Source organism: Vulpes vulpes, chromosome X, assembly GCF_048418805.1.
Source record: "Vulpes vulpes isolate BD-2025 chromosome X, VulVul3, whole genome shotgun sequence".
Taxonomy (NCBI): domain Eukaryota; kingdom Metazoa; phylum Chordata; class Mammalia; order Carnivora; family Canidae; genus Vulpes; species Vulpes vulpes.
Window position 1 is genome coordinate 117,982,924 of NC_132796.1, and position 25,089 is coordinate 118,008,012.

The 25,089-nt window shown below is 39.8% G+C and overlaps 1 protein-coding gene and 1 pseudogene across 3 annotated transcripts in view; both read left to right on the forward strand.

The window, feature by feature from the left end:
- PASD1 (PAS domain containing repressor 1) overlaps positions 1–25,089 on the forward strand; it is a 92,420-nt gene that overhangs the window by 60,669 nt on the left and 6,662 nt on the right. For all 3 annotated transcript variants that reach the window (XM_072743460.1, XM_072743459.1, XM_072743461.1), the window contains 3 exons: positions 17,572–17,647; positions 21,674–21,800; positions 23,656–23,951. In XM_072743460.1, coding sequence (XP_072599561.1) covers positions 17,572–17,647; positions 21,674–21,800; positions 23,656–23,951 — 499 coding nt within the window. The remainder of the gene's footprint in view (positions 1–17,571; positions 17,648–21,673; positions 21,801–23,655; positions 23,952–25,089) is intronic.
- LOC140596281 (mitogen-activated protein kinase kinase kinase kinase 4 pseudogene) lies at positions 9,867–12,391 on the forward strand (annotated as a pseudogene).

The window sequence follows — 25,089 nt, forward strand, 5'->3', positions numbered from 1 at the left end:
CTGCAGAATGTTCATCACAATCTTAGAAGATAACGAACTAGATCTATCTGCTTTGATAAGTACATGAGATTTATATGCTTTGTGAAATACTATACAAAGTCAAGTTATTATCAATTAAGTATTTCCAAAGATAGACTAATTATAATTTAAATCTATACTAAATCCTTAACTAAGCTATAATGATGTTATGAAGTGCAAAGGGTTACATGTAAACTTGGCTTACGGTCATGGTCTAAAGTCTGTATCTGGTGATTTCTTCAATACTCTTATTTTTCTATTAATTTAAGGTTCTCTTTTTCTGTTTAAAGCCAGCACATGTATTTTTTATTTATTTTTAATTTTTATTTAAGTCCAATTAACATATAATGCATTATTGGTTTCAGAGGTAGAGGTCAGTGATTTATCCATCTTATATAATACCCAGTGCTCCTTACATCACGTGCTAACAATAAATAAATAAATAAATAAATAAATAAATAAATACGGTTAAAAAAGTTAAATAAAATAAAGCCAGCACATTTTAAACCTCTATTCTTAAGACATGGTTCTATATCCATTAACACAAATTATTCTCTGCAAAGTGTCCATCTTGCCTTGTTGTGTGTATGTGTGTGGGGGGGAGGGGAGTGTTTATGGCCAAGTCTGAACATGATAGAATTCCTAGCTTGGAGGCTACATCTAGTCCGTAACTCCGTGCTCTCACACCCACCTGAGGGACACTTGCATGATGATATCTGGTGCTAACAGATAAAGAAAGTTGGGACCCATTCCCATGCAGTTGTAGTTGTTGCATGGGAGCCAGCCTCTTGGGTTCCATTTCACTTCTCCTGTTGATACATATGTATAGGACCTGGTCTTGAGCAGGCAAGCCATAAAAATTTTTTTAAAAAATTTTTTTTAAAAGAGGAAGAGAGGAGAAGGGAGAGCAGGCATAGGATTCTGTTTTTTTTTTTTTAAGATTTTATTTACTTATTCATGACAGACAGAGAGAGAGAGAGGCAGAGACACAGGCAGAAGGAGAAGCAGGCTCCATGCAGGGAACCTGAAGTGGGACTTGATCCCAGCACTCCAGGATCAGGCCCTGGGCTGAAGGTGGCGCTAAACCGCTGAGCCAACGGGGCTGCCCAGGACTCTGGTTTTTAATGTTTCATTGTGTTTATGTGACCCCTAGCCCAACCATATGCCATCTTTAGCTGCATGACAGATTATTCCGATCACCTCAAAGCATAAAGTCATTAACTGTCTTATTAGATTTGCAATTGATAAGAACAGTTTCATTGTTAATATTTTTTTGAAAAGCTCAAAGTAAGGGTTTGTACTTGAAATTCATTGAAGCAACTCTGAAATCACTGAGGGCTTAGATACTAATGAAAAGAAGTCTAATAAATATCAAAGTTTAGAAAAACCGGGAACAAATGATCTGAGTATTAGCCTATTTTATGAAAAGTAGTTTTGGGTAAATAAACTGGCAGCTGCTTGTTCCACTCAGACAATTAATGTAATATATATATTTTTTCTCCTCATGGTGTTCATTCATCATCCTGTAATGAAGATGTCAGGCTGGGTATTAGGATCTGAGGAAGTGAGACAGGATCTGGCTCTCTTTAAACTTGCTTTTTTCTCTACCTTTTTGTATCCCAGGATACTCTTTTGCTTTTGCTCTGTCAAACTTTTTTGTTAACTTTTAAACTTTAATTTGAATATTGGCAGGATCTACTGTGTGTATCCTCCTCTACTTGTACTCACAACTGTGGGCATTTGACCATGTTTGCTTTATCATTATTCTTTATCTCCCTCTCCTTTACTGTACTCTTTTGTATTTGTTTTTTTGTTTATTCACCAGGTTATAATATTTTGCTATTATTATTTATTTCAATACTCAGACTGTCCCACACTCGACCAATTGTGGCCCCTTTAACCTGAATTTTGTGTCTTTTGCACACTTCTCACCATTCTTGGAGCATTCCTCACTTTCTGGCACTAATGATGTTCTAGGTTCATTTTGTTCTTTCTCTGCCTCAGCCATGAAATCAGATGGTTCTTTAAGCCTTAGTCAAAGGGACCCTGGCTTCTTAAGTGTAGTTGTTTAGAAGCCAAGTTCTAGGCACTCGCTGTGCTCCTTGTTACTAGCTTGTGACTACTTCTAGTGCTTTCAGAGCTAGGAAACACATCCACACGCGCGCGTGCGCACACACACACACACACACACAGAGGCATAAAGACCTGTATCTATATTTATCTCCTTGTCTGCCCATCTCTATGTATGTGTACTGTGGTATATATGTGTTTAGAAAATAATACCACCCATGAATTCCTATGGGTGCCTCCAATTCTACCCCAGCACCACAGGGGGTTCATTTAGGTCTTCCTGTTTCCATTTTTGCACTAGTCTTACCCAATAGTCATCGAGGCTTGGCCCCATCATCCTCAGTATACTGACTTATTAGCTCAAGTCTGCAATACACAAAAAGTAGTTTGGGGGTTGCCAACTCACGTCATTGCAAAAAGCAGACTTCCTCCTCTTTGAGTTCGTATTGTTTACATTTTTAAGGTAAGATTTACATATAATAAAATGTACAGATCTTAATTCTGTTATTCTTTGAGATGTAACAAATGCATAAACACACGTGCCCCATATTCCTATCAGGACATATGATATTTTCAACACACTGGAAAGCTTTTTTTGTGCACTTTCCCTCTTCTGCTCCTACCTAGAAGCAACCACTATTCTGATGGTTTTCACTATAGATTTTTCTTGGTTTACTAGAACTTCATAAAAATGAAGCCATATAATACATACTCTGTTGAGTCTGCTCTCTTAAGAGAATAGACACACACACACACACACACACACACACACACACGTATTCATCTTGTCATATGTATCAGTGGTTCATTCCTTTTTGTTGTCGAGGAGTATCCTAGTCTATGGATACACCACAATTTGTAAGGCAGTTTCCTTTGATGACGACCATTTATTTCTAATTTTTAGTTACTACAAATAGACCTGCAGTGAACATTCTTTTAGAAGTCTTTTTGTGGACATATATTTTCATTTTAAAGTGTTAAAAATTCATTAAATTATATAGTAAAATTAATATTTTTGGGGGGTTTAACAAACAGGCATAGATTCATGTAATCATGACCACAGTCAAGATAAAGAACACTTCCATCACTACCCAAAAAACTTCCTTGCGCTGTCCATTTATAATCACCCCTACTTCACCTCACTCTCAAACTCTGTCAACCACTGATTTATTCTGCATCCTGAGTTTTGTAATTTGGAGAGTGTTCTGGAAATAGTCATATAGTATCCAATCTTTAGAGATTGTTTTTCCCCCTCAGCATAATTCCTTTGTTGTTGCATGCATCAATAACTTTTTTTTTCATCAATAACTTTTTATTGCTGAGTTGCATTTCACTGTATGGATGTACCATGGCTTATTCATTCACCTGTTGAAACAGGACGACTGGGTTGTTGCCCTCTTGGGGGTTAATTATTAGTAAAGGTGCTAGAAACATTTGTATACAAATTTTTGGGGGACATAAGCTTTCATTTCATTTCCCTAGGGTCTTGAATTTATGGCATTAATTCACATTCCCCTAATGACTGAAGGTGTCAAGCATTTTTTATCATTTGAATATTCAGATGTTTTGCCTATTTTTATAACAACGTTGCTTACTTTTTACTATTGAGTTTTGAAAATATTTGTATATTCTACCTACAAGTCCTTTGTCAGATATTTGATATGTAAGTACTTTCTCTAGCTTTTATAGCTTCTTTTTTCATTCTCATAACAGTGTCTTTTGCAGAACAAAAGTTTTTAATTTGAAAGGATAGTGTTACCATTTTTTTTAATTAATGGATTGTGCTTTCTTGCCTTATCTAAGAATTTATCACCAAACCACTCACAGATTTTCTGTTTTTTTTTTTCTCTGAAAGTTTTATAGTTCTGGGTTTAAGGTTTGTATCTATGATCCATTTTGAGTTAATACTTTTATAAAGTGTGAGGCTTACATTGAGGTCCATATTTTTTGGCATATGCATGTCCAGTTGTTCTAAAACCATTTGTTAAAATACGATCTTGTCCCTCTCCTGCACAAAAGCTCTTAGTGGTTTAACTTTATTCTTAGAATGAATTCAGGGATGCCTGGGTGGTTCAGTGGTTAAGTGTCTGCCTTTGGCTCAGGGTGTGATCCCAGAGTCCTGGGATCGAGTCCCGCATTGGGCTCCCTGCATGGAACCTGCTTCTCCCTCTGCCTCTCTCTCTCTCTGTGTGTGTGTGTGTGTGTGTCTCTCATGAATAAAATATTAAAAGAAAAAGAAGAATGAAATCAGATAGCCTTTTGTATGATCTGTAAGGCACACCACTCTCATGCTTACCTGTTCCCCAAACCTCATTTTGTGGCACACTCCCTATCCTACTCCATCCGCACTGTGAACTCTCACAGCTCTTTTCCAACACAGAACTTTGCACATGCTTATGTCCTCAATCTGAACTATTCTTCCACTGTATTGTCCCATGGTTGGCTCCTACTGGTCCTCTAGATCCACTTTGGTTCTCTCCCGTGGCATCTTGCTCTTTTTCCTATGTCATGCTTTTAACAGTTCATAAATGTATAGTTATCTTGAGACTGTTTAGTTCATTGAATGCCACATGAAATTGTAAACTCTGTGAGACTGTGTTCTCAGTGCTCTGCACTGTCCTTGCTTTCATAAAACTTACTGCCTAGTGTGGAGATGGACAAGTAAGCAAGAAACTATAATAATGTCCCCATACCATGGAAATGTGTCTAAGTTCTTTCACTGTACCTTTGGCCCTGTTTTCTTGTCCTCCATATTTTGGATGTCCAGATCATCCTCACCACTCCAGAACTTGCTCTCTGAAGTCCTTCCTGCTGCCTGGGCTGGCAGGGCTCTCCCCTCTCTGCTTTCCCACTGACACTCTCCACTTGGCATTGAGATTACACAGACTGTCTTAACTCTTCTTCTAGAGAATCAAAAGCTCCGAGAGGGAAGTATCCAAACTGCATTCGACTTGTGCCTCCCTCCTTACGGAGAATACTTTGCCTTCTTAAATTAACTTGCTTTCTGATTTCTAGGATACGAGCCTCTGAGTAGCCATGTGTCACTTTGCCAGTAAAAATTAATGGAGCTGATATGTAGAATGAACACGAAAAAAGAAGGCCAAATTTAAATTTCTATCTCCTATCTACACAGCCAACACTTAGGTTATCTGTGCTTTAATACAGAGTGAAGACATGTCCAAAAAAGAAAGTCTTCCTTTTAACGTATGCTGGAATTTGATCTCCTTTATTTCCCCAACTGGCTCAGTAATAGTCCCATGAAAGTGACAGAAGAAACACATAGAATGTCACCTTTGAGAAATGATTGAGAAAGTGGATTGTAAGGTAGGAAGTCTGAGGTGCCAAATAAAATGTGGGCTGTTCGGTAAAACCTACCATGAACGTATGTACCCAGACCAGGACCTCTGAATCCACTGGCTGTATTAAAAAAGAAGTTGGTCCAGCTTTTTTTTCCATGTAAAAATATTGTGTGCATTTCCTTTTTTTTTGAAGTGCTGTGTCAGGGGAATGATTTTAACTAAACAATGTTGAACTTTAACTCATACAACAGTTTTCAAACCATTGCAAACTAGAAGAAATATTCGATAATAGATCTAAATACAAAAATAGTGAAGTTTGCAAGTAAATACACTAGCAGATAAATTATAAACACAGATCTCAGCTGTCCGTTCCAGTCCTTCAAAGACTCTCTTCTCTTGGAGTAGTAGATACGTCCTTATAGAACCCTGTGCTGTGCTTCAGGACTTGGTATAAAAGGCTTATTAGTTAGTGGGAACAGAGCAAACTGTCTTCCCACACAGTGCTGGTCTCTTGTCTGATTTATGAATTTCTCCTGGAATGAATTTTCCACAAATATATGATGGAGAACTGTGTAGCTTTGACATTCAGTCTGCCTGTGAATGTTAGCAGTGTTAGCCGCTGGCACCGAGGCTAAGGCCCAGGCGTGTTCCAGTGACTCACCAACCAACACGATATGTCGCCTTTTCTGTTTGAAAAAGGGGCAGACCGCGGAACACTAATCAGATGCTAAAAGGTCCCTTCTTGTTTACTTAATATTTCCATGCTGGTCAGAAGAGGCCAATAACAGCAATATTCTGTTCAAGATGATAAAACCTTGGATTTTTTTTCTTTATTTTTTTTCACATTTTAAAAATTTAATTTCAATTTGCCAACATATAGTATAACACCCAGTGCTTGTCTCATCAGGTGTCCTCCTCAGGGCCCGTCACCCAGTCACCCCAGCCCCTCACCCACCTCCCTTTCTGCAACCCTTTGTTTGTTTCCCAGAGTTGGGAAGGGGTCTCTCATGGTTTGTCTCTCTCTCTAATTTTTCCCACTCAGTTCCCCTCCTTTCTCTTATAATCTCTGTCACTACTGGAAAACTTTTCTTTTGATTATTGATGACTGACCATATTTTCATAGCCATAGAGTTTTTGTTGACTTGGTGTTTGCTTGCTTTCCATTCTTTGACAGCAGGGCATTACTTATTATGAGTTACCTGCCCTTCAAGGTATGGAGGACATCAGGCTATGGCTTTTACCATGTTGATGGTATGTACTTTTGAAGTGTGCATTTCTTGTTTTTCTCTTCTGGTGAGGAAATACCACTGAGTGCTGTTAGATGTCTTTCCTCTTTGGAAATGTTTGTGGAAAGCTGGTGTAACCAAGAAAGCACATTAGAGAAGTTCACACTGGCCCTTTAGAGAGTGGTGTTTTTTATGAAATGGATGGAGTAAACCTTTGGTGGAAATTTTCCCACTTGGATGCCATCCTTTGTAAAACACTGAAATATATGAGGGTCAGAGCATTTGAACTTTGTTGCTTTTCAGTTGTGTATCAGCAGTGATTGGAAATAAGTCTGTTGGGGCACCTGGGTGGCTCAGTGGTTGAGCATCTGCCTTTGGGATCGAGTCCCACGTCGGGCTCCCTGCATGGAGCCTGCTTCTCCCTCTGCCTGTGTCTCTGCCTCTCTCTCTGTGTTTCTCATGAATAAATAAATAAAATCTCTAAAATAAATAAATAAATAAATAAATAAATAAATAAATAAATAAATAAAATGTAAAAAAAGAATCAAGTCTGTTAACATATCACTAAAACAAGAATTGAGTTTTCTTAGCTATGTGATAAGAGTAATAACCTCCCAAATCATTTAAAAAGGGACTCCATATTTTCAACATTTGAAACTCCACAGTTTTTTTTAGGTCTTCATATTCTAATGTGTAAAATCATCTGAACTTCCTGTATAATATAGGTTTGGTAACATAGCATCTTAGTTATATTAGCTTCAGATATATCAGTTATACATCAAACACATACCAGCCCGCACAAAGAATATGATTTTAAAAGCCACAATAATTTATGTCCATGGCTTCAGCAGGAGAAAAAGAAGATGCCATTGGTACATTTGCTTAGTTACCCTCTCATGAGTACCAGTTCTCTTGACATTTTGGCCAAGGAACAGTGACGGGTGCAGTGCAGTAGGGAATCTGAGAGGAGAAGAACCAAGTATTTCCCAAGCCAACTTAGTTCACTTTCTGCCTATCTCCCAACCTTAACATACACTCACCTACAAACACACACACACACACACAAACATTTCCCTGCTCTATCCTTTTTGGCCAGGAAATATATACTCCTTTTTTTTTTTTTTTCCAGAATTTGCACTTAAAAACTGCCAGGATCTTCAGTATAGGATAGTCAGTAATATAAATTACTCTACTGGAGAAGACTGGATATTCAAATAGCAAACTGCTTCATTCAGGGTATCTGTAATATTATACTTTGCCCCTCCCATAAAAAAAGAAAGTTAAAAACTTTTAAAAAATATTTTATTTATTTATTCATGAGAGACATGGCGGGGGGGGGGGGCGGGCAGGCAGAGACACAGGCAGAGGGAGGGAGGGAGAGAGAGAGAGAGAGAGAGAGAGAGGCAGAGACGCAGGCAGAGGGAGAAGCAGGCTCCATGCAGGGAACCCGATGCGGGACTCGATCCCGGAACTCCAGGATCACACCCTAGGCCAAAGGCAGGTACTAAACCGCTGAGCCACCCAGGGATCCCCAAAAGTAAAAACTTTTGAGAATAAAAATGATCATTTAACCCAAAAAACAATTTTGGAAGCAGTTACTAAAAAGTGTTTCATACTCAAATGGTAAAATATTTTTTAAAAGGGGGTTGAGTCCATCAAGGTCCTTCCCAAGTGAGAATAGATTGGGCTTCTCTGGTGGGACTCAGGTTTTCCATTGGCTTCCATAGTCATTGGGAGAAAAGAAATCCTTCACTTATTTTTTTCAAAAGTTTGATATATTAAAATTCCATAGCCTTTCATTTGAGAGAATTCCTGAGAAGCTCCAGGTGTATTCACCAAAAACAATTCTTGGAAAACTTTCTGCCAAATGATCAATTTGTCCAGTGGCCAAACTGCCAAAAATCAATTTATTCAAAACCAATCCATCAAATGTCCAGTTGACAAAATTTATGCAAATGTATTGATTCATCAAAAAGCTTAAGCTTTTTGAATATATTCTAAGCGTTGATAAACAGTTTTCTGAAAAGGACCACATAGCAAATATTTTAAACTTTACAGGCTATATAAGGTCTCCTTAGAATATTCTTTGCTTGTTTTACAACTTTTTCAAAAAAGCAAAAATCATCCCTACCTCATACAAAAATGGGCGGCTTCCAATTTTACCTCATGGGCTGTCGTTTGAAATATATATATATATATATGCATATATATATATATTTTTTTTAAGTAATATACCACACTCACTGTGGGGCTCAAACTCACAACCCCCAAAATCAGGAGTTGTGAGTTCTACCAACAGAGCCAGCCAAATGCCCCATGGACCACTTATATATTTAATTAATTATCTTTTCATATGAATATATTATTCTTGAGTATATGCAGTGGCTACATTCTTAAATAAAGTCAATGGATATATTCTTGTAATCAGCATTTTAAGGAGTATTCCATTTGTTAGAAGTTAAAAATCACAGAAAGAGTACCATTCTTATGAATAAGCAACAGTAATTATTCTAGGATTTCATACGAAAAAATTTTAGGTTATTTTAGTGTAGTATTAATCCTGTCAAAAATTCATTTTCTATTTTTTTAATGATCTAGCATGTTTTCAGATTTTATCACCACTGACTCATTTGCCAAGTTTACCAATTTTCCCAAAATGTATATCTTTTAAATGTCAAAGTTCAGTGATTTAGAGTAGATTGAAAGGTTTCAACAGTTTTTGAAGATACCTGGAATATTTTCCATGGTCAGTTTTTTTAATTAGCATTTTAAGGACAGTTCCATATTTCTGTACCCCAGTTTCCTACCGCTGCAACTGGATGGAGCAGGCAACAAGAGAGGAAAATTTGTATTGGGAAAAAGAAATGAAGAGCCAAGAATCCAGCACAGCCTCATGTTGGGTTGAGAGGGAACTTGTGTCCATGAGAGAAGGAGATCAGGAGCCAAGTTGGTGCCTGAAGGTCCCAGAACTCTGAAATCCGTACTACTACAGTCTTGAGCTCTGCCAATCCATTGCACTATAAATATTATGAATAGTTTGAAGAAACATGTTTTTGGTAAATCAGTATATTTATCCAGTTTGGCAAATAGATCCTTTGGCCATTTAGCCAAATGGTCCATTGGCAAGTTGGCTTTTGGCAAATTTGATGTTAATAAATCGACTTTGTGAATCACTCTGCTTCCATCCTAGAAAGCAGAGGCTTTCTGAAAGTGAAGCCAGAAGTGGGGCAAGTTTATATCCTTTCTGGAAATAATGGAGAGCATAGTAGCGTGTACAGACTATTTGGCAGAGTTGGTAAGAGCACATACTCATTTGTGGTTCATTCTGTGGAGGATGTTCATAGGTTAGTTTGTGGTGTGACTTATTAAGGAATGGAACTGATTTTAACATGTGGTCTCTTAATTTTTGAGACAAATATGTTATAATTAATAAAAACAAAGTCATACTGTACATGTGGCATGGCAAAATCAAGACATTTCCGGCTGGAGTTGAGCAAAACTAAAGATTATCTAATTTCTACTACTTCCTTGTAGAGGAGGAAAAAAGTAAGCTTTCCTCTCTTTCCAGGTTCTTGGCTGAGATGCCTTGTTATAAAAGACAGATTGACAGGAGAGAAATAGAAATTTAATAGCATATATAGCTCCTGTATATGCACATGGGAGAGAACCAGGAAAACTGAATAACTCCCTGAAATAGCCCAAGCCACTACCTTAAAAGTCATCCATAGCTAAAGACAAAAGATGTTGGGTGCGAAGAGGACAGTTATGGAGGCTATCAGGAAAAGCACAGTAAACAAGGGTATGGTGGTTGTGTGGATTTAAGTCCTTGCCTTCTCCATTGTTAAGAGTTTCTAGAGAGGGAGATAACACTTATAAATAGAGATTTCCCGTATAAATGTAAATGTGTCTAACAAAAAGGTAACTTCTACTCAGTTTTCAGAGCTTGACCTGTGTCTCTTAAGAATAACCAACCAGTTCACCACTAATAGAGCTTGAGAGGTGGAAGATAGATTTAGGAAAATTAACCACAGCTCCCCTGAACCCTAGTCTAAGCAGACAGGCAGAGTACTAGTGCCTTCCAAATCAATCTTTTTCCAGTAGCAGCTCTGAGTCTATGCATCCTGCCCCTTAGAGACCCAGCTGAGCCACAGGTTCTTGTGAGGACAATGTCTTATTCTCCTCTTCTGTTCCTTTGAGATTCTTCACTGCAAGGCAGTGGGTAGCAAAATAGCCAAGCATGTCAGAGAAACTCCATCAGCAGTATTGAGCCCAGGCTGCTATGGGAGAGAGTGGAGAAGCTGGTGCTCAGGTCTGGTAGTGGCAGTTCCTTGGGATCCAGCAACTCAGGATCCTAGCCTGTGTCCCATCCGGGGTCTCCAGGGTGTCTCAGGGGAGTGCTTCAGAGTGGGTTCATCATCCATATCTGAAGGCTCTTCATCTCAGTGCCTTGAAAATGCAGTGAAAAAATGTGAAGATTAGAAGTTTTTAGACCTCTCAAGCCTGCTGATTAGACTGCATTGGCCAAAGAACTTCAAGCAGTGGAAGATGTGTGACCTTCACACCAAGTGACACATGACTACTCATCTAATGAGGGGTCAGGGACAATAGATGAGGAAGACGATGATGTAGAATAAGAAGGGGCTGAGGAACCCACCTCTGGACTGAGGACACCAGAGCAGCATCTCTGAATTTGAGCAATGGTGAAACAGAATCCGTGAAAACTGTTTGTCTATATGATGCTGTAGAAAGTGAACGAGTCATGGCCCCATCCAAGGAGGGCACTCCTATCATCCACTAGACTCAGTCCACTGGTAACACATTCCAGAAACACAAGTCTTCTTCCTTCTTTACACTTTTTGTAGACACCGGATTGCTACAGATTTCTCCATCTGGTGGGACAGCAGTGACTTCTGTGGTGGGATTTTCCTGTGATGGACTAAGACCAGAAACCATAGGCAAGATCCTACCTGGAAAGGCTCAGTGGTCAGTGTGAATGCCATGAACACTAGACCACAGAGTGGCACTCCAGAGATTCATAAATATAAGAAGAGCTTTAATCCTGAGGTTCTGTGTGCTGTCTTATGGGGAGTGAATTTTTTAGTAGGCATAGAAAGTGGCCTGATGCTGTGAATTACTTCACAATGATCCAGAAATTGAGAAAAAGCAAGGATGGACAACTGTGGCGGATTTGGAAGGATGTGTATACTATGAAGTTGTAAAATATGAAAGAACAAATTTCTGGTAATTTTCAGAGTTCTGTGAAGGTCTATGCATGGACACACAAGCCATATCGATCTCGCTGTTGGGGGAAGGCCAGAGGTTGAAAGTGGATCCTGGGCTAGATTCCATGCCACTGATGTGGATTCAGGAGAGGTCTATGATGTTTATCAACCAACACACATAAGAAAGAACCCAGACTCTGATCCAGTGTAGCCTCAAACCCTATGCAATCATCATACTCCCCAACACAGATGGCATGGAGCTTCTGGTATGCTATAAGATGAAAGGGTTTATGTGAATACCTATGGAAAAATCCCCAAAGATGTGGTTCTGAAGTGGGGAGAGATGCCAACATCTGTAGCGTATATTCAATCCTGTCAGACATTAGGCTGGGGAGAAAAGGCCATAGAGCTCCTTTCTGTGGAAACTGGTCACTCGGATGGTATGTGTATGCACAAAAGGGCTCAAAGACTAAAATTCTTATGTGAATGCAAGGACAAGGTCTTCTTTGCCTCCGTTCCATCTGGAGGCAGCCACAGGGTTTATTTCATGATATGAGGCAGGGCTTTTCTGAGCTTGTAGAAATGGTGTAATGAGGATTGCTGGCCCCCAGAGTTTTCAAGATCCTGAGAACTTGGAATTCCTTGCATCATGGAGCTCAGAGCTGCTAGGACAGCTGTGTGCTGTGTGTGTGTGTGTGTGTGTGTGTGTGTGCGCGCGCGCACGGGTGTGCAGGCACCATATATGGGGTGTTTATTTTGTTTTTTTTTTCACTTCCTTTATGCACCTCTTACCAGCTTATCCCCCTTCTCTTTTTTTCCCTACTCAAAAATAAATCAAGGCTGTGATACAGCTGGTGCTGTTCACATTCTTTAAAAAAAAAAAAAAAAGAATAACCAGCTCAAGATAAATCGTTGTGACAAAAGGCATATTTTGGGATTGCAAATTATTCCTTTTCACCCTGGTGGGGGTGACGTAACTATTGCCCTCACTGGTACAAGGAGTTGTAAGACTGGGTTTATATTCAGACTTTGTCATTTATTATGACCTTATATATTATTTACCTTGTGGAGCCTTATCTCCCCCATCTGTAAAGGTGGGATGATAATAGAACACATGCCATTGAGTTATTTTAGGATACAGAGATAATGTGTGTAAGATACCCACTACGTGGTAGGAACACAGTAAATAATAGTGTCTCCCCTGCCAGTCAGAGGTGAGATTGGTGGTGGGTAAGGAGATAGGTTAGTGAGCAGTTGCCTTAGAACTGAAGGTGGTGATGGGGCACTCACTTCAAATTACTGATTTCCTGAACTGATCAGAATCATCCCCTTCACCTTCTGCCTTTAGGTAAGTTTCCCCAAATAAACTAATTACATCTTCAAATAATGTAAGTCTATTAAGGTAACATTCTCCAATAATTTATTTATTAAAAGGTATTATAGTGAAAGAGAAGAAATATTTAAAAGGCAGGGTAGTTATTATCTATTAGTAGGGATCAGTTTGTACATTCATTCAGGAGCTCTTTACAAGTGTGCATCATATGCACATCCACCATACAACACCCGTCTCCACCCACCCCCCAACCCTTGCCCAAAGGAGTAACCATCTGGGTGACCTTTAGCAATAGCACCTTTTGCTCCCCAGTCTGCTTATCTTAAAACACTGGAGAGTCTGCTTGTTGGCTCTGAAGGAATAGAACAATGATAGCATATGCAGAACTCATCTTTGTGGAACACATTTTCTAGGAGAGAGAATTAAAATCACAAAAGAACCATTTTAGAGCAAATTACAGCCTTATATATCCCAAATCATATATTTAAGTGGAGAAGAACTTAAAGGAATGGAGCAATCAAAGGGAGAATGACTAATGAGGGCATTTGAGATGAGATGATCACGTTAGCCTGTACAGATTACAAAGCACTTTGTCCCAGCATTATTTCATCTTTACAAGAACACTGCAAGGTACATATTATGAGTTTTACTTTAAACATTCAGAAGCTGGGGCTCAGGGAAGCTAAAAGACTTGCTCTAAGGTTCACAGCTAGGAAGTGTCAGGGCTGAGGTGTGAGCCCTAGGCTGGGCAACCTCAGATTCTGTCCATCTTCCTTTGGCAGCTCTGGAATGATGGACACAATGGTGGGAATAGGGGATTGGGAGAAATAGGCTGTTTCAGGCGTCATCCCTAGGGGAGCACTGAAGAGAATAGTGACTTGGGGGGAAGGTGGTGTTAGTACCAATGCTAGTACCAATGCAGTTGTCAAGGATGGCTGAGATACAGCTGGGCCTGGAGGAAAAGCGGCTGCTTACACCTTGACCTGAGATGTCCCATTTCTGACAGGGAGTGGTCGTGGGGTGCTTCCATGAGCCTACAGACTAGCTCTGGTTAGAGTCCTCTTGAAAAGTAGCTTCTTACACTTTGCTTATAACCTGCGACTCAGAAGGGAAACCTGACTCTCCTTTCTGCCATCACTTCAGATGAGATCATCTCAGCTGTTAAGTTAAACAAGGAGCGACAGTTAAGATTCTATTTTACTGTCACTAGTTTCCTGACTCTGCCACAACTGTTCAGAACACTTTAGTTTATTCTGCATTGATGTATGAAAGGACAGTATTCATTGGACATCTTTTCATATTTACGATTTCATTCATATAGCAAGTAGAAATAGATGAGTTTATTTGAGCCAAGAACCGTCCTCCATCATAGTAATTCAGCAGTGTTGAGTGCTTTACCAATGAATATCAAACCTTGGTAAAAATTTAAAAGAGAGAGAGAGAGTAAGAAACATTAAGGGCTCAATATAAGAGTCACATTTTGAGGTTTTACATAATGAGAGAGAGAGGTACTTTTCTTCATTAAATCAGAAAGTGTTCGTCCCATGTAAATACAGCTAGCAAAGTGTTCTTTGATCATTTTCTTTCTTTTTGAAGATTAACTGATGTGATTTAGAAAAGGAAAGTTCTGTTTATTTCTGTTCCTGACCGAAGGCCAGCAATGTTTTATGGTTGCAAACTCTCTGTTACGCCTCCTGTCCTGAGTCTGAATTCATTATTTATATGTATAGATTAGTTAGGTATGAAGTACTCTTTAATGCTTTTTTTAAAGCAATGTATGTGCTTATTTTGTTACTTTTACATTCTGATTACAACTCAGAAATTTGCCGTCTATATTGACAGAGAAGCATGAAATATGAATTCATGGAAGAATTTGGAAAACTATTACATTCTTGATATCCAAGCAGTGGATTTAAAGCAAATAGTAATCACCTCACAGTGTTTCGTTGTCAAATTCGGTGTCTTGTTCAGTAAAACTCACTGCATCCTTTGATACAGCACTGTCCAATAGAACCTTTTGTGATGACAGAGATGCTCTTTAATCTGCTCTCTAATACCATGGCCACTAGCCACATGTAGCTACTGCACACTTGAAATGTGGCTGCTGTCACCAAAGAAATCAATTTTAAATTTACTTTAATTCTGCTTTTAATTTAGCTACATGTGGTGAATGGCTACCATATTAGGCAGTTCAGCAGTATATTCATTCACAGGCTGTTTATCTGAGGTATAAAGATATTCGCTGTTTAGAGGCCAATATAGTGACATTTAATTACTTTTAAGGAACAGATAGAAGCCTCCGTTTGTTCCTGAAAATAATTGTGTTATGCCAAGCAGCCCTGGGGTGAGAAATGTGCAAATATTTCAATTGAGTTGGCTGGTCAAATTGTTTATTCCTTTATTCACTCAGCAAATATTCATGAAGCACTTGGTAAGTGCTCTGCATTGTGCTAGGTGCTGGGGATACAAGAGGTTCAGTGCATGTGCATTACCTTCAAGAAATTCATTAAGTAGAAAAGGTGGACAAAAAGTAAACTTTCATACAAAACAGAGTAAAGAAAGAGTGAAGAGTCAATGATGACTTAGACGATTTAGTCTTGGGAGACTGGGTGAAGAGTGGCATTTGTCACCAATAGAGGAGACACTGGAGGAGAAGGAAGAAGATGAGGAAGATGAGGAAGAGGAGAAGGGGTCTCATTGGACCACCTGGAGTTAAGGTGTCTAATGTTAGACATCCAGACTGCACATCCTGAAGGCAGTTGGATATTTGGGTCTACACCTCAGGGAGAGGTCTTGAGATAGAGTTATTAGAGTTGCCCTTAGTTGAAGCCAAGAAACAAAATGGAGTCTGCAAGAAGATAATATAAAGAAAAAACAGAAACATTCTAAAAGAAGTACCAACACTTCCAAAGTAAGAAAACATTCTGTTAGACTTAGCTGCTTATAAGTTGAGTCAAAGACCGAAAAAAAATAAAGATATAGATATTCTTTTAGGAACTTTACTTTTAAATGATGTCAGGATAAATTTCTAAGTAACTCTGTTGATGTTACTTGATGCTGAAAGTCAAACCATTAAGAAATACATAGTAGACATTTTATAGCCCCATCATATACACAAATGACTGAATTCACTCATTAAATAGTTGTTTTATACCATTTAAATCACTCCTTCCTAAATGTTATATATTTTGATATTTAAAATATATTTTTCCCAAGCTCTTCTTAGTTTTCTACCATTAAAAAATAAATGATGTAAGGGGCACCTGGGTGGCTCAGTCTGTTGAGCATCTGACTCACGGTTTTATCTCAGGACATGATCTCAGGGTCCTGAGATTGAGCCCTGCATCAGGCTCTGTGGTCAGCAGGGAGTCTGCTTGAGATTCTCTCCTCCTCTCTCTGCCCCCCCAAGCTCTCTCTCTCAGTCTCTCTCTCAAATAAATAGATGTCTTTAAAAATGATGTAAATAAAATTGACTTTTTTTGGCTGTGTCCCGTGAAATATTGAATGGAAAAGTTCTCACCATTGGATCAGGATTGACTTTCTGAAACCTTGCAGAATAATCCAGTTATTCTATTAATCTTGTGTTTTGTGAATGAATTGGGACAGTTTCACATACCGTTTTGTCACTGTGTTGCCACCTTAAGGACTTGTTTTTTATCATATCTGTTACCAGACTCCAGTTTCTCAATTTTGTGGAGTGATGGAGCTTTTTACTCTTTGGCCTTGGCCTGCAAAAGAAAAACTCTAGAAAGCAAATTACATTTCCATAATAGATCTCCAGGACATTTTTAAGGCTTAAAAAGTAATTTCAGTATTAAAACCAATATTCTCATTCACTCTACTCTCTCCTCCCCACACCATCCCTCAATCTCCCCCTACTTCTCTCTCACCTTCCACTCACTTGGTGAAAAATAAGCTAGCACTTAGACTCCAGTGCCAGGAAGCTGCATTCTTACCTTGGGCATCAAAATTCTAATTTTGATAGAAATGAATTGTTAATGAGCCAAAGAGTAGAGAGTTTCTCTAATTACAGGAAACAGAAACAAAATTAAATTTGGCCTGAAGGCATTTTTTTTGTAATTGTAGTTGGTTTAAAAATTAAGATTCACTCATATGCCTTGGCTTTTTTTTTTTAAGCTTGCTTTGCTCACCACTGTTAACCAAAGGCATTGAGACCCGTGGCAAACTTCATTCTCATGAGGGTCCAGATGGTTCATTTTATAGATACGGTGCAGAACAACTTTCTCTGTAGGAATAGCAGCACCTCAAAGACAAAGATGTGATGTATTAAGAAAAATAAATATTTGTGCTTATTTGAACCTTATTTTTACTGTATAATAGAAAATTTAGATTTAAATGGCAAGCAAGATGTGCTTAGCATTTCTCTTTTCATCTCTTTATAGAATCCAAGGCCAAAGAAGAAGCTCTAGAATGGAATCACTGCGTGCTGCTGAGTCTGTTGCTACTGCTGTTTCAGGCGTACGTACTTAAGAGAGCCATAGGGTGAATGGATGGATCCTTCTCCCTGTAATGTTAATTTTTTAGTTAATGTGTATTGCCAATGTAAAAGGGTTTTAATTTAAAGAGGTAGCCCATATGGGCAGAGCACCTGAGTGGTGTTCTTAGGCTGCCATTTTGTAGCCATTTCTTACTGGGAGCCAGTAACCTGTCATGCTTGTGTTAGGGAGCAAGAACGCCCTGTCCCCTTCAAGGCCCTTCTAGCCAGACTAAGAATCAAATTGACATGAGACAGTTTAATGGAAGAAAATTAAATTTAATAGCATACATAGAGGAAACCCACACAGACAATGGAAATTTCAAAGAAGTCAAGCAGAAGGAGATCTGTATGTCATCCTGAACTAAGGAAAAGGAGGTAGGGGTCTGGGACTTCAAAGGGAAGGAATGCAATCCTCAGGAAGAATGAAAAAGAGTAAATGGTACACAAACGTTTGCTGGGCCACCCAGAAACAGTGGGGCACAGAGAGGTCTTTGATCAGACATGCCTTGTTACGTCACCCTCCCTAGTTCATAGGTATAATGGTACATGGTGAGAGCTCTCTTCCTGGAGCAGGGCCTCTGCCTAAATTCTTTCAGGCAGTTGTCAGGCAGGGAAAGAGCTTTTCCTGAATATGCTGGGTTTTGATTGCTTTTTTAATTCAAAATAATCTTCATGCAAAGTGGCCCATCTTGGGTCATCCTGCCCTGGTCTCCCAACACTTGGAATGTCCCCGTCATACATTTTTAAAAATTAAGCTCGGGTCTGTGCCATCGTTCATGATCTTTTTGACGTGCAAATACATTTCCTGACGTGCCTGCTGCAGTAGGCTAATGTGAGTAGACTCATGGCACGGCATCATCCCTTCATGGGCAGAACCCAGCCTCTCATTAGCCTACATTGTCCTCCTCCTTTTCCTAAGCCACAGAATGGATCATCCATTTACCCATTCACCAGATGTCACTAGAGAGAATCTTATAGGGATGGACATTAATAGAAATATGGAACCTGGATTTGCACTCAGTGATCTGAAACTCTAGTCTGGGAGAGAAGATTAAAGTGCAAGAAAAAGGGCATAGAGCAGAAAAAGCCTCTCAGAAAGCCTTCCCTGTGGACAGTCTTCCACCTTACCTGCCACTCCCTGGGTCCCTGTGACCCAGCTGCTGCGCTGGTGGTGCTGCAGAGAGAAAGATGGCCTAGACGTCAGAAGATAAGGGTCAGTTCTTGATTCTGCCATTTACCAATTTTGTGACCTGGGGAAAGTTATTTGCCTGCAGAGAGCCTCTGTTTCCCTATCAGTAAAAGGGAAGTGATCATCTGCTAGGCTGTCTCACCTGAACGTAACCTCACTTATCAGTGTATTTTCTGTATTCCTGCAATAAAGTGAAGCTTCTGTGAGAGCAGGGGCTGTGTCGTTCATCAGCCTAGCCCCAGATCTCTTGAACAAGGTTTGCCACACATAAGAGGTGCTCATAAATATTAGATGCACAGTGAATGTTGTATGTTGCAGCACTGTGTTATTTTTATAGCCCTCTTCAAATGTAAGATAAAGGGATTCCAAGAGCAGTATAGAGAGGTGGGTGGGTGGATTCTCACTTTGGCTTTCAGGCCCGCATGTGATTTTGTCTCAAAGGATTTCTGTGTCTCTGGGACTGTGCAGACAGCAGGTGTTTTTACTATTTAAGCTCTTCTGTAACATAGGAGATCCCGTGAGCACACATTTTAAATACAAAGTGCTGATTTTGTAACTGCATTTTCCAGCTATTGCTCGTTGTAGGACAACAGAACTTACCATCCCAAAATATGTCTCTGGCATCGGGATTCTTTTAGGCTGAATATTTTTAACAAAGTGCAAACACAGGAGAAGCTCAGAAGACTGAGTAAAAGTTAACGTTTTGTAAGAGACCTTTACATTTACAAGGGAAATCTCCCTTACAAGGGAAATCCTTCCTTTGTTAAGTGTGACTCCCTCTCTGTACCAGGAAGAGTAGAAAGACCTCTAAATCACTAGGAACTCATCAGTGGAGATTAAATGACTCAGATCTGCATGACAATCTTACCCTATTACTTTGGTTCTCCTAGTTACCTCCCACAAGTGACTCCCTAACCCCAGCGTCTTCTTTTGTCTTTTTACCTGGAGATGGTGTTTAAACTGACGGCTTTAGCCACCCTGAACACTCACCCAGTATGCCTGGGTCTCTCCCATGTATGCAGGAGGGATGCCATGTTTGATTTTCTCCTGTTAGTCTGTCTGATGGAAGTTTCATTCTTAGAGCAGTCAGGAGAACCTTGTAGGTAACAAGCTACTTGTATGTAGATGAAACTTTCTGAAGACAGTACCTCTGCTTAACCTAACACTGTTCAAAGAAGTATGAAGTCGACGAAATGAGGTAGAAAAAGGCTGTTTTCAGCAGAGCAGTGTTCTGTTTATATACAAACTAATTGCAGTTAGGCCAGGAAAAGAGGCCAACACATCCACAGACCTCTGGCCATCCGTCTAGCATCTATGCTGCTGACAACGTTACTTCATCAGTCAGACAACAAATACTCACCTTGGGTCTGTAGTGTATAATGTGTGAGCAGTTCAGAGTCCTTCAGTGTAATGTGTCTTGAGGAAAGCTGGGCTTTAAAAACCTCACTTTATAAACTTACAAAACCTAAGTAATTATAACATGTAAAGGTATTTTTTAAAGAAACCCATAATGGCTTAGTGAATTTATGTTAGACTAAATAAAACATCTGAACACACAAAAATGAACATCTTAGTCAACATCTGAGTATGCACATTTCTACTGAAACTCATCCACGAAGCAAGGACTAGTGAGTTAATTGATAAGTGACTATGATAAAAAGCAGAAGGAGGAGGACAGGGAAAGAAAGGTCATATCCCATCTCATTGAATACTGCCCCACCAGCATATCTTTCTCAATAATGAAAAGATTGTCCCGTCTCCAGCTACACGTTGCTTATTTTAAGGAGTACAAAACACAGTGCACTTGAACAGGGAGCTTGCGCAATGTCCTGCTGTTGAAATCTTGGGATTTGATCTTGGCCAGTGTGTTCCCACAAACAGGTTCCCTGTAGAAAAATCAGCATGGATCCATGTCTTAATCCAGTCTGGAAACAAAACAAATCAAAGCCCAAGCGCTACAATTTTCAGCAGAGATGTAAAAGATTCCATCGCTAAACCAGGTACTTATGTGAGCAGTGAGCTGCAGACTGCTCAAAAGGATCCAGGTGTGAAGGAAGTAGAAGTGGATCAGTGGGCTAGGAATAGGATGTGTACAATTGAAAGGAGCAGACGGCTTAAATGGAGCAAGCCCGGCTAGGGAACAGAGCGCTGGGTTTGAAGTCATTGGACCCTCTCGCTCTGCTCCTGCCTTACTGTGTGACCTTGTCCTCTCTGACACCGTCAAAGGGGGAGGTTGCTCTCCAGGGCCATTTCCATCTCAGCATCCCTATGTAAAGATGTCTTGGGTAGTAATACTTCCAACTTTGACCTGCATTGAAGACATGGAGTTAGTCGTTAAGCAGCTTGTATCTGACCTTTCCTTGCTCTCAGCGCGGGCTGCCCCTGCAGAAGCGGTGGAGAAAAAGCCCCACTGGTGGCCGTGCCCTTCTCCTGCGGCCTGGTCAGCATCCTACCAATGCCTGTGAAAGGCATATGTGTGTGTGTGTGTGTGTGTGTGCCCACGTGCGCATGCCACGGCCTTCAAATGGAACACAGTTTTCTTCTGCTTGTGCTTTCAGCACATTTGTACTCTGTTTATTTTCTCAGTTTTGCCAGCATAGCATGTGGCACCCATAATCCCTGCTTGTTATTACCTTCTAATAATATTTTTCAAGGACATGTTTCATGATGGTTTTGTTTAGGTGTTCACTTGGTAGAAGCAGTGTTGGAAATTGTGATGTGAAATGCGTCCAAGTTTGTGTTCTGCCCGAGTTTCCTGTTGTTTATATATCTGTCTCCAAAATGACATGTTCTCTTCTTCTCTTTGGGAAATTCTCAGGATCAGGCCAGTATTGTCACGGCCAAGCAGTATGGACCACAGGAGTCTGTTCAGATAATCAAGATACAGTCTGATACATCTTACAACTCCAGCATATCTTCCCTGGAAAGCACAGCAATATCTCCAGGTAGGTACATTTGGACACTTGGATAGGGATTATCAGAAGAAAAATCATGGCCCACAGGGTAGGTCTGGTTTTTCAGAGGAAGAGAATGTTCTGTTCATAATGGTGTGAATTCACAAGAGTGAGCTTTCTTCATCTTCTGTAAGCTTTTTGAGATGATGATTTGAGAGCAATGAAAGTGAATGTCTCATCAATGGTTCGAGTGCTTGGGAGTGGTATTACTCTGTCCCATTAAAATTTAATCTTCTAAAGATTGGTGCTGGAGCTCAGTCCTTGGGGGAGTAGCATCTTATCTCTTGGTACTCATGCAGTCTTCACTGCTGTGCCATAGTGGTTGCAGTCCAAAGAAACCTGTTGTCTTAAAAAACTGTACTATAAGAAGAATTTTTACAAAAGGCCAAAAATGATGGTCTCTCAGAAACGGTGATATTTATTATGTAAGTTTCAATATTAAAGACATTTCATAAATATAATTGTATAAATAATACCAAACTTGAAGCAGTGCTGGATGCATAATGCCATGTATCCAAATGCATAATGCAGATCATGTCCTTGGATTCACTGACCTTAGCATAGAGTCTTTGTATTGTGGAATTTTCGTATATAGAATTAATACCTCTAGCTTTAAATATCCAAGCTAACAACTCTTATGTTATTGCTATCCATTTCAAACTTTGCCTAAAAAAATCCTTTCAAAACAGTTGATTTGTGGAGGGGGATATCTGTGAACCCGTGGTTGTGATTTCCCAAACATGTAAGAGCAAATTTAGTTTTAAATTTGCACACAGTAAACTTCACTCTTTGGGATGTACACTTCTATGGGTTTGACAAAGGTAGAGAGTCCTGCACCTGCCACCACAGTACCGAACAGAACAGTGCTGTCATGCCCAGATTCCCCTGTGTTGTCTCTTTGAACTTCAACCCTGTCTCTCATCCACTGGCAGCCATTGGTCTGTATTCCATCTCTGGTTTTCTTTTTCCAGAATGTCGTGTAAATGGCATCATGCAGTATCTTACTTTTTGGTTTGGCTTTGTTAACAGAATGCATTTAAGATTCATCCATGAGTCTTAATTCATGGATGAATGAATGGTTCATTCCTCTCTCCTTGCTTAGGAGTACTCAGTACTGCATCTTATGCAGTTTTAAAAATCCATTCATCTGCAGAAGGACATCTGGGTCGTTTTCATGTTTTTCAATGATTATATATAGAGCTACTACAGCCATTTGCAGAGAGGTTTTTTGTGTGAATAGAAATGTTTAATTGACTTGGTTAAATTCCTGGGAGTGGGACAACTGGGTCATATGAAGCATGTGTGAAAGACACTGCCAGACTCTTTTCCAAAATGACTTTGCCCTTGTGCATTTTTCAAATAATGTTCTTTACCTTGCTTTGGGGGTTGTTGAGGGAGAGTCATTTCTCAATACCTCCATCAGCATTCCAAGCACTACTGAGATCACCACCTCTGGGGAACCTACTTTTAGGAAGTGATTTGTGATTAGGTTTGATTTGGTGTTATCAGTTGGAAGCTACCAAATTTCCAGAAGCATGGCCAGAAGAATTTTATAATGAGAAGACACTCAGCACGAATGGTTTGGGTACCTGCCCACTTGTGCTTGGGTGGGTAGAGGTAAAGTCAGACACTGCCTCCTTTTCCTTTCTTTTCAAATGTGAACAGATTTTTAAGGAATGTTCTGAATTATTCTTGGTACCCAGCACCTATAATCCTTAATATGCAATAAACCTGAACTCTCCTGTTTTTATGACTTGAAAAGAAAATAAAGAAAAATCTGTAAATCTCTTGGAGAATGTTGGTACTTCTGGTCTCTTGGTCATGCATTCTTCTGTGCTTTCTTCAGCTACATCATCTTTGCAGAGCTTTGAATTGGAATCGTCGTTGGAACAGATACATGATATGGATGATGCGGACCAGATGGACGAGATGGAAAAGATGGAACAAGTAGATGAAGAGGAAGAGGTGGAATGGATGGTGGAGAAAAAAGTGGAGCAGAAGAGCCAGGTGGACCAGATGGAGAAGGATGACCAGCTGGACCAGGTGAAGAAGGAAGAGCAGCTGGACGAGATGAAGAAGGACGAGCAGCTGGAGCAGCAAGCCCTCTCACCCTCCACTGTGGCTGCTAACACCACTGATCAGGTACTTCTGGAAATGTTGCTCCATATGTTTGTCTGGACCACTAACTCTGCAAAGCCCTGAATTTACACTCTCATGCTCAGGTCCACTTTGCTGAGAGCATCCCATTTTTATCACTATTTCTATCATACTGGATTTTCAGTCGCAGCTGAGAGTCCAGTGGACCCTTGCAAACAGGGAGGTTGGAGGTTCTTTAAGACAAAAATCTCTGTTCTCCTATTAATGTGAAATATGTAAAGACACTTTGGGTTTGAGAGGAAGTTTAGGCCAAATAGGAAGCTTACCCACTAAGAAAAGGCAGTATTTTTAAGAGCTGTGTTCCTTATCACCTGTGAGGGGCTGCTGAAGATGACTTTCCTGCCTGCCATACCAGTGCCTCCCCACCACGAGCTAGGTTTCTCTGATGGAATTGTTATTAAGGTAGAAGCATGCCTTTCAGAATGTTAGGTGTATCCGACCTTCAAATGTCAGCACCAATGTATGGTCCGAGGCCAAATCAATGCAGTTGGATTAACTACTCTGTTGCTCTTCTATCCTCAAATTTGTGTACATTATCACAGATTTGGGCAATCATCTTTTATAATAGCAGGATTATTAAAATCAGGATTGGCAGGCAAGATAATGAGTTTATGGTCTGTTACGTGGAATCGTGTGCATTAATTAAGAGGCCTAAGATGAGTCACTCCCTCTTCTATAACTGAGAAGAACTGAGGGCTAGTAGAAAGTTGTTTGAGTTTGGCCCCAGCAGTGACCTTGGCACATCCCCTAAGGCTGTTTCTCCATCTTGAAATGGTCAGCTTGCCTTGCAGGGATGTTAGGACTGCTATGGAAATTTTTTGAACGATTTAAACAATTTTTCTGTAGAAACCCATTGTGTCCTGATTTACGTCTTTATTATGCCAAAAAAAGGTGTGGTTCCCCTTTCACCATTGGCAAGTTTCTCTTCTGCTTTGAATGAATTCATAACTACACTTTAAATATAAACTTTGTTTAAAAAAGCATAACCAGCAGTGAGTGTGGGTAGTACAACTCTGCCCATGGTAGCGTATTGGGCTTATTTTGGGGTGCCATGGATTGATGGACTGTCATGTATCCAGAAGATGGAGACCAGGATGGAAAGAGGCTAGGAAATGTCATGTTG